The sequence below is a fragment of the Mustela lutreola genome, chromosome 8 (assembly GCF_030435805.1).
Source record: "Mustela lutreola isolate mMusLut2 chromosome 8, mMusLut2.pri, whole genome shotgun sequence".
Classification (NCBI taxonomy): domain Eukaryota; kingdom Metazoa; phylum Chordata; class Mammalia; order Carnivora; family Mustelidae; genus Mustela; species Mustela lutreola.
Window position 1 is genome coordinate 100,890,963 of NC_081297.1, and position 27,415 is coordinate 100,918,377.

At 37.3% G+C, this 27,415-nt stretch overlaps 1 protein-coding gene and 1 long non-coding RNA gene across 2 annotated transcripts in view; one reads left to right on the top strand and one right to left on the bottom strand.

Annotated features, from left to right (window-relative positions):
- Nucleotides 1-19: 19 nt before the first annotated feature.
- LOC131839114 (uncharacterized) lies at nt 20-26,040 on the top strand. Its single transcript, XR_009356798.1, has 3 exons — nt 20-205; nt 18,004-18,067; nt 23,545-26,040. It is a non-coding gene; the product is annotated as an uncharacterized LOC131839114 (long non-coding RNA).
- TMBIM4 (transmembrane BAX inhibitor motif containing 4) overlaps nt 5,726-27,415 on the bottom strand; it is a 29,030-nt gene continuing 7,340 nt past the window's right edge. The window contains exons 2-7 of the mRNA XM_059186247.1: nt 20,663-20,771; nt 19,248-19,353; nt 16,346-16,379; nt 14,116-14,233; nt 6,590-6,635; nt 5,726-5,985 (exon numbers count right to left, since the gene is read on the bottom strand). Coding sequence (XP_059042230.1) covers nt 5,779-5,985; nt 6,590-6,635; nt 14,116-14,233; nt 16,346-16,379; nt 19,248-19,353; nt 20,663-20,771 — 620 coding nt within the window. The 3' untranslated portion in view covers nt 5,726-5,778. The remainder of the gene's footprint in view (nt 5,986-6,589; nt 6,636-14,115; nt 14,234-16,345; nt 16,380-19,247; nt 19,354-20,662; nt 20,772-27,415) is intronic.

Here is a 27,415-nt window from a genome sequence, read left to right on the forward strand (position 1 = left end):
GTCCGGCGCTCGCGTACTTCCTTTGATGGGCGGGCGACTCTGGAGCTTGGCTCCTCCCTTGTGGGTTTCCAAGGGGCATTTGGACAATGCGTAAAATAGCGGTGGAGGCTGGGCGTGAGCGAGTTAGCTCGGACCCCAACAGCGATCCTGGCCAGGTGACCCTGCCTGCCCAAGAGTGAACTCAGAGCGGACCTTCGCTGAGCAGGTACTGGGTCAGATAACGTGTTTTTCGAGAAGCGTTATTGAAATCTCTTTTGCTTGAAGCCCTTAAATTTTCCCATCTTGGGTGATGATCTCAGGAATGTGCCATTTGTCAAAACTGATCAGGAGGGCGCCTGGGTGGCTCAGTGGGTTAAGCCGCTGCCTTTGGCTCAGGTCATGATCTCAGGGTCCTGGGATCGAGGCCCGCATCGGGCTCTCTGCTCAGCAGGGAGCCTGCTTCCCTCTCTCTCTCTCTGCCTGCCTCTCTACTTGTGATCTCTCTCTGTCAAATAAATAAATAAAATCTTAAAAAAAAAAAAAAAAAAAAAACTGATCAGGAAACAGAGGGCAAGTTGAGGACAAAGCCTAAGCCGACACCCTGCAATCTCACCTCCACTCCTAGATGGGAAACGTGTGACATTCTTCCAGGAATTTCCCAAATGTTATTAACATTAACATTAGTGTTAATACCTTGCTAGAGGGAACAGAACCTTAACCGACAATGTCAAGACGTTGTTATATTGTGGGTACTTTGGAGGTCCGTCCTCTTTAGCATATCAAAGTTGTTTTGAAACCTCCCTTTTCCTTACTACCCCCAGTCCGGAGTATATACGCTCAAGACATTGTGTGGTGCAGCAGCTCTTTCTGCACACAGGTCCTGTCCCGGTGCTTTAATAAAACCACCGTTTTGTACCAAAGACGTCTCAATAATTCTTTCTTGGTCCTCGGCTCCCAACTCCACCCCACCAAACCTCACTCGTATTGCAAAACCACAGTCAGTATATTTGAAAATCTTTAATTCATTCCCTCATTCCTACATGAGTATGCATTCTGTGATAGGCTCTATGTTGGTTATACAAAGATGACTGAAACTCAACTACGGGTTTCAGGAATCTTTAGCCCCTGAGGGAGGGTCGAGGCTTAAGAGTCACTCAGAGCTCCAGCGGGAAAAATCCCCTGGGACCCCAGGCACAGTGGAGAGCCTGACTGGAAGCACACTGGTTGCTACACAGCAAGCACCAGTCAGTAGGGCCCATGGAACGCCCAATCTGAATAATCACTCAGTGAGGACTACAAAGGCTTCCTGGGATTCAGCTGGTGACCCCATAATCACTCAGTGAGGACTACAAAGGCTTCCTGGGATTCAGCTGGTGACCCCATGATGTCTAGGTTGTGGACATATAGGTGGTGGGGACTTCAAGGCAAAGCTCTGCAAAGATGAACATACCTCTCTGGGAAAAGAGAATTGAGGATGGGTGGTATGTCAGGGCCTGCACAGCTATTTTTTTTTTTTTTAAGATTTACTTTATTTATTTATTTGACAGAGATCACAAGTCGGCAAGAGGCAGGCAGAGAGAGAGGAGGAAGCAGGCTCCCCGCAGAGCAGAGAGCCCATGCGGGGCTCGATCCCAGGACCCTGGGATCATGACCTGAGCTGAAGGCAGCGGCTTAATCCACTGAGCCACCCAGGCGCCCCAATCTATTTCTTATTATAGAGGGAATAGCACTTTTTTTTTTTCTAATTGTATGTTTATTACTTTGATAAAAAACACACTCTGTCATCAACCTGCTCTTCCCTCCTGTACTCACTGGTACCTGTATCTGGACTGGTCTTACCTTTTTCTTCTCACAGAGAAAGTAGTGTTTTCCTGTCTCATTATCTGTGGCCTAGATCAGTAGTTCTCAGACTCTGCTTCACTTTGTAATCACCTGAGCCATTTTAGAAAATCCAACTGTCAGACCTCACCTCAAGTAATGAAATCAAGTATCTGTGGGTGAAGCTTAGGGATTTTTTTAAAGTTCTACAGGGGATTCCAGTGTCCAACAAGTTTGAGAACCAGTAGTCTAGATTCTTGCTAATCTGAGATCTACAGAATAGTGGTATCAGCACCACTTGGGAGCTTGTTAGAAATGCAGAATGTCAGGTTGCACTCCAGACTTACTGAATACATTTTAGTAAGACAACCCAGGGATCCAGGTTGAAGTTTAGGACTCTTTAGTCTACATGTCATCTCATTCCTTCTCTTTTGGATATTTCATCATTGCTCCTTCTGCATCTATCAATTTCTTCAACTGTCTCCACTGATTTCTTCTCCAAACACATTCAATTCCTTTATATAATAAAATAAAACAGAACAACAAAAATACCAAAAAGAACAAAAAAATTTGAAAACAAAAACTCTAGAGTACTCCCTGTATTCCACTTTTTACTAATTACCTATATGCCTCCATTTTCTTCATAATCCATTTTATTGAATATATTATGTACACATTTTCTCCTTTATTTTGGATCCAGTTATTCATTGCAATCTGGAATCTTCTACCATGACATGGAAACTGCTCTTCAAAAACAGCCAGTAAATTTTAATGGACTAAAATATCCTTATTTTCACTATGTGTTACATTTGACTATTGATGTCATTCCATACACAGCCCTTTTAAGCAGTTATCCCTCTAACTTCATGATACTGCTGAAAATACACATAAGCAGGCTCTCATTGATCTTGATTGCTTCTAAATCCTAGGTTTTGTCCTGTTTTCCCTTAAAAAATTAATGTAAAAGGTATATTGTAAATGTTTCAATGAAAATAAAATTATAATACAAAAAAAAAGATGAATAAGCAAAATTCCCAACTGTTCCAAAAAGGCCCACAGCTGGCTGCTGACACTACAAATCTCCCAAAGTGCATCAAGTGGATCAAAGTGTGGTGTGGAGAAGACTGCAGGAAAACATGTAGGCAGCCAAGCAGAGTCTACTGCACCTTTCGCAAAATTACATTCCGTACAAACAGTTCTCAGCACTGCTCTGTCTTCCTCCTACTTCTGGCTATACTTTGTACCTTGCGTGTGGAGTTGATCACTCTGTCCAAGTCCTGCTAATTCCACTTTTTAATATATTTCTGGAGTTTGCATATTTTCACCTTTACTTTTTATTAGAAATTGAAGTTGTATGTACCCTTTATCCAGCAATTCCGCTCTTAGGTATATCCCCGTCTAGGCAAACTAGTATCTGTGCACACTGTGACATATAGGGACAAACACAGCAGCACTGATTTTGCCAGTAAAAAAGAAGGAACCCCATAAAATTCTTCAACAGGATAAAGTACAAATAATTATGTTTCACTGACCGAATATAATAATCTGCATCAGTGGTTTTCAAACTTCTTGGTCTTGTGATCTCTTTACAGTCTTAGAAATTCATCATTTGTCATATCAGAAATTGAAACAATTTTTAAAATTTAACTCCTTTAAAAAGATAACTGAATTACATGTCTAAATTATTTTTGTTTAAAAAAAAACCTATTTTCCAAACCAAAAAAAAAAAAAATTAATGAAAAAGAATGGCATTGTTTTACATTTTTTAAATGTCAAATATGCATTTGCTTATTTACTATCTTTAGTCACAATTCAATGCATTCTGCTTTTGGACTGCCTATAAGAATTAACAGTAGCTGACATTAAGCACTTAGTTTATATGACACATCCATCTCAATTATTCCTTACAGTAGTCCAGTAAGGCAGGTATTATGATTCTCATTATAAAGATGAGGCAAAAGACCTAAGAAAGGATAAGTAACTTGCCAAAAGTCACATCACCAGTTGGTTGCACAGCAAGGATTCCAATTTAAATGCTCTTACCCACTATGCTATGTTAAACTTGAGTATAACACCATGCAACTGAGGATTCAACAATTAATTGATAATGATGGAGCCAAATTTGCATCTAAAATTCACCAAAGGCTAAATCTCTATTATTAATTTACTTCAACTTAATAGCTGGAGAATGATGCTTAGTGAGTGTTATGGACCGAGTTGTGGTCCCCAAAATTCAGATGATGAAGTCTGTCTTAAGTCATTTGGGCTGCCACTACAAAATACTAGAGCTAGTTATAAACAGCAGAAATTTATTTCTCACAGTTCTGGAGGCTAGGAAGTCCAAGATCAAGGTGCTGGCAGATTCAGTGACTAAAGGCCCTTTCCCTGGTTTGAAGACTGTGTCTTTTTACTGTTACCTCATGTGACATGAAGGGTGAGGGATCTCTGTGGGGTCACTTCTATAAGAGCACAAATCCCATTCATGAAAGCTCCATCCTCAGGACCTAGGCATGACCCAGATGACCTACCTCCTCATACTTCTACACTGTCATTAAGTTTCAACATGTGAACTGGTGAGGGGGCAAGGGAAAAGACAACAAACATTCAGACTGTTAAAAGGTCCTAACCTCTAGTATCTCAGAATGTGTCCGTTTTTGGAGACAGGGTATTTAAATAAGTAATTAAGGTAAAATGATGTCATTAGGGTAGGGCCTAATCTAAAATGACTTGTGTCCTTTTAAGAAGAGGAAATTTGATATATGTTTATAAAAAATAAAAAAATAAAAGTTCAAAAACTAAAAAAAAAAAAAAAAAAAAAAAAAAAGAAGAGGAAATTTGGACACAGACAAGTACAGAGAGAAAACCATATAAAAACACATGGAGAAGATGACCATCTACCAGCCAAGAGAGAGATCTCAGAAGAAACCAAACCATGATCTCGGACTTCTAGCTTCCAGAACTGGGAGAAAATAAATTTCTGTTGAAGCCACCCAGTATGTAGTACTTTGTTAATGGCAGCCTAGCAAATTAATACAGTGAAGGAATTCATGAAAGTTTGCTTGGCCACTGGTACACTGCTATAATTTCTATACAGAACCTGTAGTTTAAAAAAACTAACAAAGTCAATTTTATATCAAAATATCTGACTTTCAAGAAGATGTCGCACTTTTAATACATCATTTTATAAAGAAATGTCAATCACATTTTAATATAATGCTGAATAAGTCAATGGAATTTATCTTTTATACGTTTTCCTCTCTAATAAATAAGATCAAAATCTTCTAGTAGAAAGAAATTTATAATTTTTTTTAAGGATTTTATTTATTTATTTGACAGAGAGAGAGATCACAACGAGGCAGAGAGGCAGGCAGAGAGAGAGGGGGGAAGCAGGCTCCCTGCTGAGCAGAGAGCCCGATGCAGGGCTCGATCCCAGGACCTTGAGACCATGACCTGAGCCGAAGGCAGAGACTTAACCCACTGAGCCACCCAGGCACCCCATATACTTTCTAATGGTAAGAACCCCAGTACTTTTAAATCAAAATCAAATCTAACATTAATTAAGGAAAAATTTAGATAAAATCACTAGACACAGATAAACTGACATTCTAATCTACCCAGGAAATTATTTTTCAATTGCAGATAAACAATCTATATATGGCAAATTTTGGATTGAAAAAACTGAAAAACAGAATTTTGATTATCTCCTGAAAATACAAATCAAGGATTCAGAAATAAGACACCATAAAGAATAGTAAGATTTATATTATTAGTATATAATCTAGTAATTGTATCACATATTTAATATATTACACATAATCAGAATTATTATAATCCCTTTTATACAACAGTAATACAGATACTACTACTATACTATATAATAGCTCAGAAGTACATAGCATACGAAGAAAGTCACAGAAGTATTTAATAGTTAGTTTTATCTCAACCTTTATTAATTAATCAGTTTCCACATACTGCTTTCAATCACTTTTTATTAATTGCTTCCAAAAACCGCAACACATGCATGAAGAGGTTGATGACATCCAAGTAGAGGCTGATGGCAGCTAATACATACTCTTCAGGTGACAGCCTATGCATCAATGAGTGTGTGTCATAGATGATGAATCCACAGAAAAGAAGGGCTCCCATAGCAGCCAAGACCAATTCCATTGTTTGACTATAGAAAAATAACTACAGGCAAGAGATTAGTAAGTTTATATTTAAGAACGCTATTAAGAATACTTAAGTTACTTGTTCTTGAGTTACATATAACTATATACATATTTAATAATGCTTTACAGTTTGAAATGCAAATGTTAAAAAGCAGAAAACGACAAGGCAGGTTCATCCTCATTTCTGTTGGATGTAAAGATGAATGGATGAATTCATTACATCCTTTCTATGCCATTACCCACAACTTTGAACAGCAGCATTCCAAATATAAATTATTTAAAAATATATTTCTTTTTCAGAATTTTATGTGCCACATACAACAGTAATTACAAGTGGGGGCCTCTTTCTTTGTAATTTAAGTCACATGTTTATCTTTCTCTCAATCAATAATATTAACATAAGATTTTGATGTTTTTAAGATTATTTTTCACAATTTATACAGAATTTCACAATTCTTTAAATCATAAATCTTTATATAGAATTTCACAATTCTATATAAAAATGTTCCAGATAATCATAACTAAGTGTCCTAGCATAAGAGTACCTCTTACAGTTTTTGAAATTATTTATAGTGACATGGCCAGAATTATATAGTTCAAGTTACCAATTTAAAACAACTTACCTTCAAGATTCCTGACAAGCACAAAATCCATAAAACAGCAAACAGTCTATAAAAACAAAATATTAGTAATTTAGAATATTGTTCCTTTACAAGCTATGTAAATGGATATAACATTTACTGAAAAAATAAATCCATCCTGGTATTTGCCAAAGAATAAGTAAAATATAAGAGTTCATAAACATACAATGAATACTACAAATACTCAGAAACTTAAAAAACAGCCATCCGCTCAACATTTGTTTTTATGGTGAACAAAACTAATTGAAAGTACCATTTTTAAAGTTTTTGACTGGAATACAAAGAAAATATTGATATAAGCAGAAATAACACTAGAAACATTTTAAGACAAGGACCTGCAAGACTTCTAGAAAATATATACATGAACAAATGAAAGATAACTGCATTTTTAAACCAATAACAATAGCAAATTAGTTTGTGAACATGCATATCTGTTAAAGTACCCGATGTACTCCCTATTTTATTTTAATGTATTATGGAAATTAATATACACAAATAATAAATTTGCCACTGGTATAATGAGTTACCACTCATATATATTATATATAATGTATAGTTATTATAATATAAAGTATAAATATATGACAAAGGACACCTACGCAATCAGACCTTTGTTATCAAATATGTCTTAGAAGCCCAAACACACACCTGCTGCTTCAGACCACAAGGAAGTACTGGAGTCAAATTTACCCTCCCTCCTTACATAAAAACCACACAAAACATATGACTGAACAGCAGGCAGCACAGTACAGTAATTCCCGAGATAAGGGAAGCAAGGAAGGTAAGCTCTGCACCTGACCCAGCTACAAAGTGTTTCCAGACCATGAGAACCCATATGAAGCCCCACAGTCTCCCTGAATTGAGATGGTGAGAATTCAGAGGTCAGAGAGGCCACGGGGGCTAGAATTTGTGGAGCAAAGTTCCAGAAAGGGGAAAGCTAGAAAGAGAGCTAGCTAGCTCTGGTGATATGTAGAGAATTCTTTTCAAGTCGTTAGCTGAGCACAGATTAATGCATACATATGAAGAAGTGACAAAGCCTGCAGGAAGAAACACCGTGGAGAAGCAGGCAGAACAATCCTCAAAGCTCATACAGGGCCAGAAATAGTTCATGTTCACCCCAGCCAAAGTGGAAAGACTTCCTAAGACATGGGGCTTTGAATAATTCTTAGAAAGTTACTGTCTCAAGAGAGTGGCCAGATTAGCGATTAGCTCTCACCTAAATGTTGTTCTGGACCCACCTAACAAAGTGTGTAAAAGCAAGTGTCAAAAGGTTCAGACAGTTTCCAAGAAACGTAACAGCTTTCTAGAAGAGTAAAACCAACATATTTAAAGGAAAACAAAAAAACTCACTATCCAACAATATAAAATTTACAATGACCAGCATCTAATAAAACATCATAAGGCATGCAAAAGAACAAGGAAATATGACCTATAACAACAAGAAATATTAGTAAATAGAAACAAATTCAGAAATGACACAATGATAGAATTAGTAAACAATGACATTAAAAAAATATATTCTGTATATTCAGGAAGGTAGAGGAAAGCATCATCATGAGAAGAAAAATGGAAGACATATATTTTTAAAAGACACAAATTAAATTTCCACAAATGAAAAATATGTCAAAAGAAAAATATTCTGGTTGGACTTATAGATGCTGAAAAAGAAAAGATTATCAAACTGAAAACAGCAACAGACATTGACCAAAATGAATCCCAGAGAGAAAACTGGGTGGTGGTGGGGGGGATAAACTGAGCATCCCATGAACCACAGGACAACATCAAGAAGTCTAACATATATGGTGAAGTCTCAATAGAGAGGAGAATGAAGGGGTACATAAAAATGTTTGAAGAAACAATTCTATTGGTGAAAACTTTAAACTGATAAATCCAAGGGCCAGAAGAAACATGAAAAAACCACACCGAGGAATATGATAATCAAACTACTAAAAATGTTAATCAAATTACTTAGAAAATATAAAAGGTGGCTGGAGGATAAAAGATACGGTGTACAAAGAACAAAGATAAAGATAAAAGACTTCTTGTTAGAAAATATATAAACCAGAATACTACGGAATGGCATCTTTAAAATACTAAAAACAGAAAAATAAACAACAACAACAACAACAACAACAAAAGACCTAGAATCCTACACTCAGCAAAAATAACAAATTCAAAAAACAAAGTTGAAATAAAGATTTTTTTCGGACATGCAAAAGCTGAGATCAAGACACCACCCAGCACTATAAGAAATATTAAAAGGGGGCACCTGGGTGGCTTAGTTGGTAAGCGACTGACTCTTGGTTTCAGCTGATGTTGTGATGACCTCAGGGTTAGGAGATCAAGTTTCCCATCAGGCTCCTCACTGGGATGGAGCCTGCTTAAGATTCTATCTTTCCCTCTTCCTCTGCCCCTCCCACCCCCGCCCCCACTTATGTGCATGTGTGCTCTGCCCCACTCTAAAATAAATACATAAATAAAATCTTTTCAAAATAAAATAAACATTAAAAGGAAATCGTTTGGGCAGAAGGAAATACAAGATGGAAATGTGGATTGACACAAAGAAATGGAGAACAGAAATGACAAAGTAGTGGGTGAACATAAAAGTCTTCAACTATTTTTTAATCTCATTAAAAGATAATTTAATGTGGGCATCTGTGTGGCTCAGTGGGTTAAAGCCTCTGCCTTCGGCTCAGGTCATGATCCCGGGGTCCTAGGATCGAGCCCCACATTGGGCTCTCTGCTCAGCAGGGAACCTGCTCCCCCCATCTCTCTCTGCCTGTCTTTCTGCCTACTTGTTATCTCTATCAAATAAATAAATAAAATCTTTAAAAATAAAAAAAAGATAATTTAATGTTTAGAACAAAAATAATATTATGAGGTGTATAATATATGTGAAACTAAAAGTCATAGCCACAATAGCACAAAGGTAGGGGAGAGGAGATGTAACTATGCTCTACAGGAAATGGTATATATTATTTACAGGTAGACTATGGTGATCTAAAGATATATAGGGATGCCTGGGTGGCTTAGTCAATTAAGCATGTGCCTTTGGCTCAGGTTATGATCCTAAGGTCTTGGGATTGAGTTCTGCATCTGGTTCCCTGCTCAGCAGGGAGCCTGCTTCTCCCTCTGCCTGCACATCCCTCTACTTATGCTCTCTCTCTCTCTGACAGATAAATAAAATCTTACATTTATATATGTATTTTTTAAAGATTTTATTTATTTGAGAGAGACAGACACAGAGAGAGAGGGAACAGAAGCAGGGGGAGTGGGAGAGGGAGAAGCAGTCTTCCCACTGAGCAGGGAGCCCAATGTAGGGCTCAATCCCAGGACCCCATGACCATGACCTGAGCCAAAGGCAGATGCTTAATGACTGAGCCACCCAGGTACCCTATATATGTGTGTGTGTGTGTGTGTGTATAAATATAAAATACATTAAAATATATATATATATATATATATATGTAAAAAAATACACATACACACACACACACACTCACACACAGCCCCTGTAGGGGCAGCTGGTTGGCTCAGTCCATCAAGCATGCAACTCATAAGTTCGAGCCCCATGTTGTAGAGACCGTTTAAATAAAAAAGCTTTAAAAATCTGGAGTAAGAAGAAGAAAGGAAGGAAGGCAGGCAGGCAGACAGGCAGGCAGGCAAGCAGTATACTGTTTACAGTATACAGTATAACCTAGAGTAATACTTATTTAAAAAAGCTATAGCTAATGACTAATAAAGGAGATAAATCAAATCAAATAATCCAAAGAGAGGAAAAGAGGTACAAAGAACAGATGGGACATACAGAAAGAAACATAACGGCAAGATCGGAGGCTTAAATCCAACCAGGTCAATAATAACATTAAATGTCAGTGGTCAGGGACGCCTGGGTGGCTCAGTTGGTTGGACGACTGCCTTCGGCTCAGGTCATGATCCTGGAGTCCCGGGATCGTGTCCCGCATCGGGCTCCCAGCTCCATGGGGAGTCTGCTTCTCTCTCTGACCTTCTCCTCATTCATGCTCTCTCTCACTGTCTCTCTCTCAAGTAAATAAATAAAATCTTTAAAAAAAAAAAAATGTCAGTGGTCAAAACATTCTAAGAGCAGAGATGACCAGACTGGATAAGAAAAAAAAAAAAAGCAAGAGCCAACCATATTCTCCCTAGAAGAAAACCATAAAGCTACAAAGAAGCTAAAAATAAAAGGCTGGAAAATGATATACCATGTTAATGCAATCAAAAGAAAGCTAGAGTAGCTGTATTAATAAAGTAAGTTTCAGGGCAAAAACATTAACAGAGACAACTACTTCAAAATGACAAAGGAGTCATCAAAAGGACATAACAATCCTAAATGTTTATGCATCTAAAAACAGAACTTCAAAATAATATGAAGCAAAACTTACAGAAATGGTAAGAGAATCATACTCTAAATCCGTAATTGTAGTTGGAAATTTCAATATTGCTTTGACATTAACTGACACAATGAGCATGCAGGGATTACGAACTGTGCAGGGCACTTAAACAATCCTATCGACCAACTTGACATGATTGACGTTCATCACTTGTCCAACAGCAGCACAATATATGATTCTCTTCAAAAAACATTTACCAAGTACCACAAAATGAATCTCACACTAAATATTACGGGACTGATAATAAGTAAAATATGTTATTTAACAACACAAAAATAAAATCAGAAATTAAGTATACATAGTATTGTAGTCACACACGGCGAACTGAGGGCATAGTGAGGTTCCAGCTGTCAATTCTCATGCTGGAACAGCCACAAAATTTCTCTGGATACATCTGGAATACCTACTTAGAATGAAGTATCATGCCACCACATAGTATAGATCCTTCAGGATTAAAATGGACTCAGGACTTACTTGGACTTACTTACTTACAGGACTTACTTTTTATTTTTATTTTATTTTATTTTTTTAGATTTTATTTGAAAGACAGAGATCACAAGTAGGCAGAGAGGCAGGCAGAGAGAAAGGGGGGAAGCAGGCTCCCCGCTGAGCAGAGAGCCCGATGCGGGGCTCGATTCCAGGACTCTGGAACCATGACCAGAGCCGAAGGCAGAGGCTTTAACCCACTGAGCCACCCAGGTGCCCCCAGGACTTACTTTTTCATACATAAACTGCACCAAGGAGTGTGGGGAAGGTGGTACTAGTAACTATTTATCTGAGGTTTTACCCTACTCTCTGGATGTCTGCACAAGACAGGGGACCACCGGGTCTGAGGAAGAAGTTGATCACAGCAATAGCAGCTCTTAAGGAACAAGCACAACAGAGAGGTATTGTGGGCACAAAGAAATGAGAGAGCTAGTAGAAGGCGTAAGAAAGAAAGTCAGTGACTGGCATTTAAGATTTCTTCAGCGCAACAATCTCTAGTGGCACTGAGTCATGGCAGGGAAATGAAAAGTTGCTCAAGAAGAGCTCCAGACACACTGAGAAGCCAAGGTGACAGATGAGCCTCACATGTAGTTTGATGCTAAAGTCTTTAAAGAATGAGGATGGGCTAGGGCGCCTGGCTGGCTCAGTGGAAAAGCCTGAGACTCTTGATCTTGGGTTGAGAGTTCGAACCCCATACTGGGTGCAGAGGTTACTTAAAATTAAAATTTAAAAAAAAAAAAAAAAGAGGGAGGCTTGAACAAAGGGAATCAGTGGCAATAATGGGGAAGATTGGGAAATGTATACCCAGATACTCAAATGTTAAAACATAAACCTTAAAGCATTGAATTTCCAGCATGCCAAGGAAATAATGAAAGCACAAGGAGACTGGTGCAGTTTTCAATACTAACGCCCCACCTGAAACTATACGGGGTGGGGGAGAATAAGGAGCTAGAGAACAGTGTTCTCAAGGAGGAATCAAGTTTCAGCTGAAATAAGAAGAAAGAATATTATTATTATTAAGATTTTATTTATTTATTTAACAGACGGAGATCACAAGTAGGCAGAGAGGCAGGCAGAGAGAGAGGGAAGCAGGCTCCCTGCTGAGCAGAGAGCCCGATGTGGGGCTTGATCCCATGACCCTGGGATCATGACCTGAGCCGAAGGCAGAGGCTTAACCCACTGAGCCACCCAGGTGCCCCAAGTAAAAACAATATTATTATGAAGAGACTGAAATATGGGCAAGATTGTTTATTAGAATGGGATTTCTAGAAACTATACTAGAATGGATGGGAAGAAGCAAACAGCAAATCTTCCATCATATATACCACATAAACGTGTATCTCCTCCAAAACACGAAAAGCAGGAAGTAAAAAAACTGCTGACTCTCCCGACATCACACTTCATTCTAATATAACTAGTTAAGCATCTTGCACAATTGTTAGTGTTGGCTGACCACTTATACTTTATCGCAATAAAGATTTCTGGTAATCTGGATTACCAGGGGGAAAAGGGGACAAAAAATGTTTTGCAAGAGCTTTTGTAAATTTTTAGTGTTGTAACAGGAAAAAAAAAAACAGAAGATGTTGACTAAGTGTCAACAGGAAGCCACTGTGAGCTTAGAACGGAGTATATACATTCTTACCAGGTGAGGGCAACACTGTATCATTATCCTAACATAAAAAGCTTCACCCTTCATATTTAATAGTTTTAAGAAGGATACAGGTTAATCTACATAGGTCAAGAAGTTTTTGTTTTTTTTTTAAAGATTATTTATTTGACAGACAGAGATCACAAGTAGGCAGAGAGGCAGACAGAGAGAGAGAGAAGGAAACAGGCTCCCTGCTGAGCAGAGTGCTGGATGTGGGGCTCGATCCCAAGACCCTGGGATCATGACTGGAGCCAAAGGCAGAGGTTTTAACCCACTGAGCCACCCAGGCACCCCAGTCAAGAAGTTTTTAAAGTTCATGCAGATATCACCATCACCTGGGTCATTTACCCTGTTTCTGCCAAAGAAGCGGATGGTCTTAGTAACATTTATGTTAAAACAAAGACCTACATAATGTAGGCAAGTTCCATAGAGCATACAAGCCTAGCCTCTCTAGAAAACTGGGGAGATTTTTTTGGGCATTCCCTCTCTTTTCAATATAGAGAGGAAGCAAATGACTCAAAGCCACCTTCCATCTCCTTGTATGTTCTAAAAGCATAGAGCCTGGCTTTAGTTAGTACTCAGAGAGATGTCTTCTCATCACCCTCCATTTTATTTATTTATTTATTTTTAAAGATTTACTTATTAGAGAGTGCACGTGCACAAGAGAGAGAAATGCGAGTGGGGGGGCAGGGCCAAGGGAGAGGGAGAGAGGGAATCCCAAGTAGACTCCCTACTGAGCACAGAGCCCCACTCCCAGGCATTTATCTCAAAACCCATGAGATCATGACCTGAGCAAAAATCAGGAGTTGTACACTTAACCAACTAAGCCACCCAGGTGCTCCTCATCACCTTCCATTTTAAAAGACAATATCCAAAGCTAAAGGTACAGCCATTCTCTTAAGATGACCTATAATATAATGTTAAAAATATTTATCTAACATAGCCATGAATATGTAACTTACCCTGCTCCAAATTTGCTGAAATCTCTCTTAGATTGCAGAGTATACATAGTCAAACCAAGAAATACAGCAGTAGTCAGTATAAACGCTTGCAGAACAATATATACATCATAGAAAGTAACTGTAAAATTAAAAAAACACTGATTAAAAATACATTTAAACATACTCTATATAAAACGGCTTTTTTCCTGGCGTTTAACAGAAATCCTATACTTGCTCCTGTACTACTTGTGAATAAAATTAACTATGAAAATATTCCTTATTCAGCCTTTAATACTGATAGAGTAAAACCACACTCATACTGCAATAAACAGTCATTCACACAAAATAAGGTAGCCACATTATTATGAAGCTAAAGAAATGACTGGAGAGGGAGGACATAGCCAGCAGGTTTGGAGTTTGAGGGATATGTTTGGAGTTTGAGGGATATGACAGAATGACTGTCATCTATCTCTGTCCCTGCTTCATTTTATTACCATCTGTGGTGACTGTTCTTTATGACTTAAATATCAATAGGGATGACTCTGAGTCCTGTGACTGGCTGGGAATTTCTGGGCAGTAGCAGCAATTTTAGCAATCATCTGGTTAATTGCATACCCAATTCATCGATCCAATCAAAGAAACTAGGCAAGGTTGCCATTCACCAACCCTGCAAAGAACAGGAATGAACCACTAATTGCTTTACATCCAAAAATGCATACGATGAATACATAATTGGGGGTTTCTTGAATACATACCAAATTCCCTTCTCAATTTTTAGAATGAACATCTAGATTGACTGTGTCTATTTTAATTGTAATAGAACTGCTTAGCATTTTAAAAAGAGGCTACATCCTAACCCCTTTAAAGGAAGTTAAGTGCTTTGAACCCAAAACCATTTAAATAATTTTTAATCTGCGAAGGTTTAATTTCTATTCCTAAATACTATATTCCTGGACAGGATTAGGAAAGTGAATGCAGAAATGAAAAAACAAGAGATTATTTTGCTTGTCAACAATTTAAGTGTAGGATTAGGTAGAAGGGATATTATAATTAATGAGGAAAACAATGTTCTCAGATTACCCCATCTATGTATTTCTACCCCCAATTCCAATAACTTTGAAATAGCTCTCTCTCCTTTATCTTTTACAAATGGTGGGAGCCAAGGAGGACAGAGATGGACTTGATGATAACATTAATAGATAGTAACCTTAATAAGTAAATATTAATAACACTTCCTTTCTATGCTGAAAATTTCAGTTCTATTTAATAGTTATTATTACATATATTACAGTTCCTTTACAAAAGGAATAAGTGAATTACCAAACAATATATAAATTTAATAAAACTGGCACAGAAAGGTTAAAAGCAGTAATGACAAAAGGAAAAAAATATATTAAACTGAGATACATGCAACTTACTATTATTGACAGTTAACAGTTCATTCTAACCTTTTTTGTATCCCAGGTTAATCATTTTGAGACAATCTGAATCTTTATTTTTAATAAATCATGAAATTTTTTACTTGAGACATTACATATGGTACATCAAACAACTCTAACACACACTTCCTTTCAAATACAAATTTAACATAAAATATACAGTAGAAATTACTAAGTTTCTTATGGGGTCATCTGATGAAATATGAGACTATAAAACAAAGCACAGTTCAGTGCAGCAATTTGAGAGGCTGGGCTCTGTACTGATGATATATGGCTCAAAATATATTTTATCAGGGGCGCCTGGGTGGCTCAGTGGGTTAAGCCGCTGCCTTCGGCTCAGGTCATGATCTCGGGGTCCTGGGATCGAGTCCCGCATCGGGCTCTCTGCTCAGCAGGGAGCCTGCTTCCCTCTCTCTCTCTGCTTGCCTCTCCATCTACTTGTGATTTCTCTCTGTCAAATAAATAAATAAAATATTTAAAAAATATATATATATATATATTTTATCAGTTCCTTTGAGATCCCTCTAAATTAGGGGGAAAAGATTAGCTACAGTTGTCTTGTTTTTATAAATGGATAAACACACATGAATATTATTCTCATTATTTTCCTAGTTCTTTTCCACTTCCTCTAAGCTTAGTTGAACTAAGTATAAACCTTTAATTTTGCATATATTTTAAGAATTCTTCATCTGCTATGTATTTGAAATGTAATATCCCATGATATTAAGCTTTAGTCCTGAACACCTTTCAACTCGAGATTTATCTACATTGAAACATTATTGTAACATACAGAAGCACAAATTATGACTTACCAACAAAGGCCACAGTCAGAGCTTCGAATAGCGTCTAAAAACAAGAAACTAAAATTACATAAATGCACATAACATTTACACTATGTCATGTACATGTTCTAATTTCTAAGAGTTCCATGTGATTCCATATGTATGATCTCTCCTTAGCTTCAAAGCAGCCTTGTGAATTACATGGGACACATGATACGCCTACCACAATGAAAATGAGACCTCAGTGTATTGAGTGAGAAGACTTAGATTCTAAGAGTGATCCTATCACTCTTTAAACCCTAACTAGATTTTTTATATTTGTAGCAGGAAGATACAGAAATAGTATGGGAAATTCTATTTTTCTCACTCTGTGTAAGTAAAAATGAAACTGCAAATGATATGCACGTTCACAAAACTCCAACTTCACACATAAACATAGGAAGAATAAAATATTTATGTAGCCCTTTAGTGTGGCAGTCCTGAAACTGCCTCCCAGTGTTCATTCTCTTTCTTTCCTAGTAACAGAACTTTTACCTGGACACATAGGCATTCAGATTAAACATTACATTTCTCAGTCTTCCTTTTAGCTACCTCTGGTCATAGGACTTTATTCTAGCCAATAGAATGTGCGTGGGGAGGGGTACAAGTGCTAAAAGCACAGTGGCTGGGGCGCCCGGGTGGCTCAGTGAGTTAAATCCTCTGCCATCAGCTCAGGTCATGATCCCAGGGTCCTGGAATGGAGCCCCAACTCAGGCTCTCTGCTCGGCAAGGAGCCTGCTTCCCCCCACCCCTCTCTACCTGCCTCTCTGCCTACTTGTGATCTCTATCAAATAAATAAATAAAATCTTAAAAAAAAAAAACAAAAACAAAGGGGCTTGCTCTCCCTTTTCTCTTCTCATTTTTAAAAATAACTGGATGGCATATGGCTATGGCGGTGAGCTATCTTATGTCATACACTGCTTCAGGAGTCCTTGAACCATAGCAGGTGCCTGAACCCCTAACAACTTCACTACACAATCATGCAGACTTTTACATGAAAGAGAAGCATCTTGTTTCACCCATGTCATATGTAGCTGAACTCATATCCCAAATAAAAGATTTAGGGATGTTGAATTTTTATCCTCTAGCTTTTCTTTAACTACATACCTTTATTTTGCTTTAAATGCTTATTCTAGGGATGCCTGGGTAGCTCAGTCAGTTAAGCGTCCAAGTCTTGATTTCAGCTCAGGTCATGAGCTCAGGGTCCAGAGATCAAGCCTCACTTCAGGCTCCATGCTGAGCATGGAGTCTGCCTGAGATTCTCTCCCTCTCCTTCTGCGCTCCACCCCACTCTCACACATTCTCTCTCTCAAAAAAAAAAAAACATTAATAAATGCTTACTCTAGTTAGATTTTACCAACTACTTAATAGACCATATCATAAAGGCAAATCCAGAAGTAACATCTGTGGCTATGTACTCATACTCTTGGTAGAAGCACTCCTTCTAACTTTCCCCACCTGAAATCAAGAAACCTATCAGAACTAGAGCAAAAATGGCATTAGAAATTGCACATGGATGTGGAGGCAATATTTTGTCATAATGTTGTTGACAGTGTCAGGGAAGTGGTAGCAAAAGACGGCAGAAATATTTCTTTTTTCTGGAAAAATAAAATTAAACCTCATTCTTGGTATTTGTGACATGATTTTAGGTAAGAAATCCTACCCCATACTCAAGTATCCAAAAGAAACAGAAGAGGATGAACAGGAGAAAAGGTAATACTAGGAAAACATACCACCACCCCAAAACAGTACTCAGGAAACAAAAGAACCTAAGATTTAAATGAATAATCTTTCCTATAATTGAAATTTCTGAAATCATAAGCTTTTCTTTCATCATATTAATATAAACTTGTTACCAGAATTCATAATCTTTCTTAAGATTAAAGCAAATGAATCTCGTAAATAGCATTTTCACTCTTATTTGACTATAAATATTATTAATATTAGTTTGAAATATTTTGAAGTAAATTTTTGGTTAGAATCCAAAGTCATACTGGATAAGAGAACAAGAAAAATAATTTAAAAAAACATGTAATTTGAGCTTTACCAACTTATTCTGGTCATATTACAGACTGGGTTTTTAAACACAGTGGTTTGGGTTTTCATTTTCACAAATATCTAAATAGACATGACCTAAAGTGAAGTTCCCCACTCGTGATTTTAAAACATATTAGTAGAGCACATTGATTGAGCAAAGAGGTTCTTTAAAAGAACAGAGTACTGAGGCACCTGGGTGGCTCAGTGGGTTAAGCCTCTGCCTTCAGCTCAGGTCATGATCCCAAGGTCGTGGGATCGAGCCCCGCATTGGGCTCTCTGCTCAGCAGGGAGCCTGCTTCCTCCTCTCTCTGCCTGCTTCTCTGCCTACTTGTGATCTCTGTCTGTCCAATGAATAAATAAAATATTAAAAAAAAAAAAAAAAAGAAAAGAGTACTAAGATAAAAAGTAACACTGAGGGATTAATCATAAAGATTTTACTTTAAGGTCTATGAAACTAAGGTTACAATTTCTTCCCAAGAAAATCACAGAATATTAGGGGTTCCAAGAATCACAGAGATAATCCACTTCAACATGTCCATTGTACATACAAGCAGACTTAGGTACAGAATGGCTAAACATCCTGCCAAATGTCACATAACCAGAAAGTGGCAAAGCCAGGTCATGAGATCCTACTTCACTATTTTTTTCTACTGTACCATTATTCACAGAAAAAAAAACACTGAAACTGACAAATGTTAAAAATTCTAAAATTAATTGTAATTTCCTAAAATATTTGTTTACTAAAAACATTAATTTTGTTATGCTACTATTATATATGTATTTGCATTCAATTAAATAAATAAAGTTAAAATACAGAAATAAATGCTAAAGTAAAAGATATTGTCAAAATACTCACAAATCCAAAAAGCAGGTACAGGTTAAGGGGATGCTTATGTCTGTTTACAGTCAATACTAAAATCAAACTCAAAGATCCAAGGGCAAACACCAAAATTAAGGCAGGACTGAAAGACAAAATTGAAAGCATTTTTAAGTTTAAAAACAGTATAAATAGTGGGGTGTCTGGGCACCTGAGTGGCTCAGTGGGTTAAGCCTCTGCCTTCAGCTCAGCTCATGATCTCAGGGTTCTGGGAAAAAGCCCCACATCGGGCTCTCTGCTCAGAGGGGAACCTGCTTCCCCCTTTCTCTCTCTGCCTGTCTCCCTGCCTACTTGTGATCTCTCTCTCTCTGTGTCAAATAAATAAACAATAAACAATAAACAATAAATAATATAAATAAATGTTATAATATAAATATAAATTAATAAATAATAACCTTTAAAATAATATAAATATTAACAAATTTAATAAAATAGCAATTTAATAAAATATTTTTTAATAAAAAACCAATTTAATAAAATATTTTGTTTGTGAAGGTAAGAAAAGGAAATCTGGAAAGAATGACACTAAACTGTCAAAAAAAAAGATTTCTCCATTCAGGGAATGTGAGGACTGTGAGCTGGGGAGGGGAGCAACACAAAGAAAAGAGCCCACAATGAATGAGGAAGACTTTTCCTTTTTACTTCACGAATTTCTATCATATTTGAATAATATTTACAATTACCATACTGTTTTTAACAGAAAAACAATAAAGAACAACTATTAAACAGTAAGTAAATTTTATATACATTTACTATATAGCTGTAATCTAAATTAAAGAACTTGAGCCCAAAGAGCAAACGCATTTTTTTTGTAGGGGGAGGGATAATAGAAATTGTCTACTTCTAGGAAAATATGCACTCCTTATTTTCCTTTAATATACAAAATCTATATAACTTTTAGCCATGGTAATCATTATTTTGGAGGTCAGATCCTAAACAAATTAGGGATGAACCATACAAAGCTCCTTTTTCTCAGTGAAATTTCTCAGTGAAATTATCTTAGTCATGAGCCAACATTAAGAAAAATTACATATACATTTATTAAGTACCTTTATTTTTCAAGCAGTCTTAGGCTTGGGGGACTAGGCATAAGTGTAATAAAAGCAAAAAACAAATAAATAAATAAAACTTCAAATAGTTGCATACAGTAAAAATTCTTACTACTACCTGGGAGATGAAAGTTTAAACCTACAAAACTATAAGGTAAAAAGTTTAGAGATAAATATCATGTTGTAAGAACATTTTCTCAAAACTAGTCTTCTGTGTAAGAGTTAATAAGTGTTTTTTTACATTCTAACCTCAGGAGTTAATAGAAAAAAGAAAAAAACTTTGCGTATAATATGGCCTTTTGATCATAAGCAGCAGCTAGAAAGGTTTCAGAATCATCAGCTTACTTTTCATGTACAACTGTCCGTATAGACTCAAAGTATAAAAAAAAAGCAGCTGTCACTGTAGTTAAGAGAACTTGCAGAGAAAGGATGCTGTAGACTTTTCTTAGAAAGGCTGAAAAAGAAAAATAATTATACATGATTATTTTCTTAAGCATTTATCATAGAACAGCAAGATCAAATCTCCTCTTAGAAACATTAAACTTTTATATATCATCTTTAAATCCTAATCCAAATAATGTAGTCTATAACTTGAACTAGACAACAACAACAACAACAACAAAAAAAAAAAAAAAACAAGAAAAACACTTCCAAAGAAATCACAAATTGTAAATAAGTGTGAGTTTAAAAAAAATTAATAGCCCTGGGTGGCTCAGTGGGTTAAGCATCTGCCTTCAGCTCAAGTCATGATCCAAGGTCCTGAGATAGAGCCCTGCACCAGGCTCCCCACTCAGCAGAAAGCCTGCTTCTCCCACTCCCTCTACTTACTGTTCCTTCTGCTTGTGCTCTCTATCAAATAAATAAGTAAAATCTTAAAAAAAATTAATAGCCCATAATGAAAATGTTTTCAGCAATGGGGCACCTAGCTGACTCAGTCAGTAGAGCATATGACTCTTGTACTTAGGGTTGTTGTTCAAACCTCCTGTTAGACGCAGAGCTTACTTTAAAAAAAAAAAAAAAGTTTTCATCAAAATAAAAAGTATAAAACACATGTTTGTACACAGCAGCATACAACAAAGAAAAAATATTAAAAATAGAACATTTCTAAATAACAAATCTATCTTGAGACTGAAAACCAGGAAAAGAGGACATATGATTAGACATATATTTTAAAAAGAAATCCAAATTTCCAAGCAGTACAAATGCTTCCTCAAAATGAAAACTTATCCCTAAAAGGCAAATAATATATAAACTTACTTTTACTCACCTCCTTTTATTTCTCACACATAGTACCTCTGCCTCTTAATTTCTTCTACACAAAAGAAATTCTTACCTTCAGTGTATTTTATTACTAACATCCATAAATCAACTCTAAGGCCTAACGATTAAAAAACTTAGTAAAGTCATCTGCCATACAGATGATATAAATATGGTGAACACCCAACTCACCACCATTTTAGAAAAAAAGACATTTTTCCACCTCCTCTATGTACACATACTGATAATAACATCCTTTTCCCCCTCACCCCCTTAGATGCTAATCTTTCAACATTCAGCCTTTCTCATTTCCCCAGTCTGAATTAAATGCTCCTTCTGTTCCCAGGAGACCCTGAACATACATCTAATTGCTTCATTTTATAATTATAAGCCTACTGGCCATTAACTCTCATTAAACTCTAAAGACTAAAAACCTCCCTAATTACAGGGAACACATCTCACTCGTTTTTGTACCCCAAACACCCAGCCAAGTGGATGGCACACAATGCTCAGTACATTTTATTTGCTTTTTAAATAATTTGTATTGAATTTATGAAAGGTAAATTTTGCCACTCGACTGTGTTACTCTAGAACAATAGTGGAGGCACGTAACTTTTGTAGAGCACCGACTGTGCTTAGAGAGGCAGTAAAAACATTGTTGAATGGGGATGCCCAGGTGGCTCAATCGGTTAAGCAGCTGCCTTCAGCTTGAGCCATGATCCCAAGGTCCTGGGATGGAGCCCCACACCAGGCTCCTTGCTCAGCAGAAAGACTGATTCTCCCTGCCACTCTGCCTACTTGTGCTCTTTCTCTGTCAAATAAATAAATAAAATCTTTAAATAAAATCTTTAAAAAAAAATTGTTAAATAACTTTCACCCAACAAACCAGATGAAACATCGATTCTTGCTTGTCATGACAATGCCCATACAATAAAAGTTCTCTTTGAAAAGAATCCCTACTAGACCCGGCTTCCCAAGTGAGGATGAAGTACTTTGATGGCAGGTCAGCTAAATATCAAGTAATAAATATTCTGTGAGAATAAAGGAATTTTCCTAAATGCCAAAGATTTAATCCTTAAAATGACCCCAAATTAAATCTTAATTAATGTTTCCCACTGGTACCTTTTCCAAAATATACGGTCAATTTTTCCTGATGTCTTAAACAGGTTTTACTGAGCATATAAGTTAACCAAAGACTCACAGTAACACTGATTATCATGTGTATTCTGGCCTACATGTAGGTATATGACAGAAAAGAGACCAAAAGGGCTAACTTCCACCATAGATCTATAACTTGCTTTCTTAAAAAGGCCCTGATGTCTGCATGCTGTGGAAGGTCATTTCCACCTTTCTCACAAGAGCAGAGAAAAGCACATATTACTGTCGTGGACAATGTTATTTGGGCTATCTTTCTGCAAATTTAATTACTAAACTAAAGGCCAAATTATTACTCGCTCAAGGGATTTTCCAGACTGCAAAAAAAAATCATACATTTAATTTTGATACCATATTATATACCTCACATAACTCAAACCTATTCCATATATTTTCTCAATTAAGCAGTGAAAGTTAATGTTAATTTTTACCATTTCCTGGAACTGTTCCATAGTTCAAAATACTGTATTTAATGTTTATTTGGATATGGGTGTGTGCACACAAGTGCATATATAATGGAAGTGTGGGAGAATATACACTAAGGTATTAATAATGGTTTTCTCTGAGCACAATGACTGAAGATGATTTGCATGTTCAGTTCTTTGCTAATCTGTGTTCTTTATATATCACCAGTAAATATTTATTACTTTTGCAATAAAAAAACATTTTGAGGAAACCTGTGCTAAGCTGGGGCACCTGGCTGGTAGGTCAAGAGAATGTGACTCTTGATCTTGGGGTTGTAATTTCAAGCCCCACACTGGGTATGCAGATTACTTAAAATCTTTTTTTTTTTTTTTTTTTTTTTTTAATTAAAGAAGGGTGCCTGGGTGGCTCAGACGTTGAGCATCTGCCTTTGGTTCAAGTCATGGTCCTGGAGTCCTGGAGTCCTGGCATTGAGTCCTGCATCAGGCTCTGTGCTCAGTGGTGAGCCTGCTATTCCCGCTCCCTCTGCCTGCCACTCCCCCTGCTTGTGCGCTTGCTCTCTCTGTGTCAAATAAATAGAATCTTTTTTAAAATTAAAAAAGACTTATTGTGCTAAGCCAATAAATTCATATTCATAAAAATAATCCTTATGCCAATAGATTTCTAGTGTCTAGATTTCTAGACACTTTTTAAAAGGGACCTTAGCAGTGCCTAAGTGGCTCAGTTGGTTAAGCTTCTGACTCTTGATTTCAGCTCAGGTCACGATCTCAGCATTGTGAGATCGAGCCCGGCAGGCTCTGCACTCAGTGAAGAGTATACTTGAGATTCTCCCTCTCCCTCTGCCCATTCCCCCATGTGCACATGGGCATGTGCACTCTCTCTCTTTCTAAAATAAATAAATCTTTAAAAAATAAAATGAAAACTTAAAAGGACCTTTAATCAGATCCAAAGGAAAAGCAACATGGGACACCCATTTTGAATAACTAATACAAAACATGGCACAGGCTATTCATACTTAGCTCACAGAGCAAAATAAAAGAGCCGACAGGAAAAGAATATAAACCAAACAGCAATTATCTTTCTTTTTTTTTTGACCCCTGATCTCTCCCCCTGCTACTTTAATTGCCCCCTTTTCTTCTACTCAAACTTAACATGGCCAGAACGGCAGCTCTTCATTTCTACCCAGATCTATCCTTCTCCCAGTCTTCTTATCAGTAACCAGCACCAACATTCCCCACACCAAAACTGTGGGGGCATCATCTCTGATTTGCCTCCCTTCTTCCAACTATCCACAACTACTGAGCCTTCACTCATAAAGTACAACAGGTCCTCCTCGTTGGTCTCTGCTACCTGTTGGCTGTAGGAGCAGTCACCTACTACTAAAGCGGTCCTCTTATGGTCTCCATGCTTCCATTCCTGTCCCACATCCTTCACACAGTGGTCTGAGTGATCTTTTTATAAAATGAACGATGTCATTTGACTCCCTGCTTAAACACTTAGAATAAAATTAAAAGCTCTGAGGTCTACAAGGCCCTACCTGATATACAACTTTTCCAACCGCATCTCACACCAACCACTCCTTCCTTTCCTCACTAGCTTCACCCACACTAACTACCTCTCTGTTCAGCAAGCATGCCAACTCCTTCTTTGTCTGGGCCTTTGCCCTTGCTGCTTCCCCTGCCTGGAATGCCTGTGTTCTTCTTTACATGGAATGGTAGTTTAAAAGGGAGTTTTTGACACTCCCTTCAAGGGACTCACTTCCAACAAAAAGAATAAGGCAGAAGTGACAATGTGTATTATTTCTAATACTAAGTCATAAATGGCAATTTTTTATACCTCAGTTGAAAGAAAAAAGTAATATTTTTTTATTACTTTATTACTATTATATTGTAAGAGTCTTCTTAGAAGACTCACTCTATGGCATTGTTTCTCAACTTTTTTTACTGTGTACCTAAGAAGCCTTCTGGACATTATTTTCCTAATAGTCCTCCAATAAAATTTTAATGGCACAAACATACTGTACATCTGTTTATGTATCATGATTCTTCAGGAGGCTACAAACCATTGTAAAATCTGAAGGTTTTCTGCTCTCCACCTCAAGAACCAGTTTTCACCCTCTTGGCAGCCATTATTGGCCCCACTGAGAATGAATGCTACAGGAGAAGCCAGCTGCCAATGTTGTGAGGAATCTCAAGTAGTACTATGGAAAGATCCACCAAATGGGAAAGTGAGGTCTCCTGCCAACAGCCAGTGAGAAGAAAGTCTGTTGCTAATAGTGATGTGAGTGAGAATTCTTGGAAGTATATCATTCAGTTGACTTCAGCCCCACCCTATATTTTGACTAGAACCTATGACAAATCCTAATCTAGAGTAAGTAAGATGCCTGGCTCTTAAAAAACTGATAAAAAAGATATTTATTCAAGCCATTATATTTTGTGGTAATTTGTCACACAGCAACAGAAAACTCATTTAGACCTTGGTACCTGAAAGTAGGGTGCTGCCACACCAAAAATCTAAAATACGGAAGAGGCTCTGGAATCAGGCAGTGGATGGCAGATGGCAGGTCTTTGAGCTAAAAGCTAAAAAAATCTTGAAAAAACTGTTTATAGAAGGAAGCTGTGGGTCACAGCTTAGAGTAAAGTGAGGAAAACCTTATTGGAAACTGGAGATAAGAAAATCCTTGTTTTGTACTGGCAAAAAAAAATTAGCAACACTGTCACCTGTGGGAACACAGAAAGTAGAAAATGTACCTAACGAGGTGTGGGTTCGAACTAAAGGAGATTTCCAGACAAAATACTGAAGGTACTTGCTGGCCTCTTGCTGCTTATACTAAAATACAAGAGCAAAGACAAAGGATGTGATTGTAAAATCCTTTGTTAAAACTCACAAATATCTAATTTTGCACCTCAGAAAAACCATTCAAACGCAGGGCTTCTGAGAAGCTTGAGGAAGCCATCTCTTCTCTAAGCTGACTCCAAGACATTTCTCGGTGTAGCTTTTATCTACCAGAATGAACCTCAAGAAGAACCACAGGAAATCCAAAAAGGTTCTAAGAAATTTTATTGGAAAAAAATACCACCACATTATGCCTGTCCAACCACCACATACTGGGGGTGTGGGTACAGATCAATTTGTCTCTTTAGTTCCGAAGTCTTCAAAAGGAAATATACTCAGAGGATATACTTAAGAAACTACACCCAAGAGGCCTCATTCACATCTGAAATTTATTTAGATGACAAAAATGCTGGATCTTGCATTGAGGCTATACTCGAATAAGACTTTCTGAGGGTATTAGCCTTTCAAGTGGAAAACAGAAAAATCTGTAACCAGAGAAAAGGCTGTGGTAGTTTAAAACAATTATTTTATTTGGCCCACCAATTATTTGACACTTACCTTCTAAAGGTGAGGCCTAAATCCCCTCCCCTGGAGTGTGGACTGGACTTAGTAACTTGCTTCAAATGAATACAAGAAGGAGATGTGATGGTGCATGAGTACCATGACTTAGTTCAGTAAAGACACTGTGGCTTCCTTGTTGCTCTCTAATGGATCACATGCTCTGGAGGAAGCTAGGTTCCATGCCATAAGGACACACAGGGGCCTATGAAGAAGTTCATGTGGCAAAGAACTGAGGGGCCTTCTGTCAACATCCACATGAGGAAGATTTTCAGGAAGATCCTCCAGTCCACTCATGCCTTCAGCTGACTACAGCCAAAGTCCCCATCTTGGCTAGAATCTCATGAGACACCTTGAGCCAGAACCAAGTCAAACCTCTCCCAGAATCCTGACCCTCAGAAACTGTGAGACAATAACTATATGTTGTTCTAAGTTACTAAGTTTAAGGATAATTCTTTATAAAGCAATAGATCATTAATAAATGTAGCTAGCTGCTTCTCATCACAACCACCATCTCCTTTAAGAGTGCGTTCCCTGACCATTCCTTACTTATACTGCTGCCAAATTACAATTCATAAAGACTGAAATGTTGTCTGGTCACTGCTATATCATAATATCAGTACAAGGCCCAATAGTTTTGTAAATAAAGGAAAATGCTCATCTTTACTTACAGAGCTAAAGAAATGCAAATTAAAACAAGGCAATATTTTTTACCTACCAGGAGAGTCAGTAACCTAAGGCTCCTGGGCTAACTGGAGCCCACCATTGGATTTTGTAAGTAAAATTTTCTTGGGCAAGATAGTGCTCCCAAGTATATATCGTGTATGTATCATCTCCAGCTGCTTCTGCACTCCAAAGGTAGAGCTGATT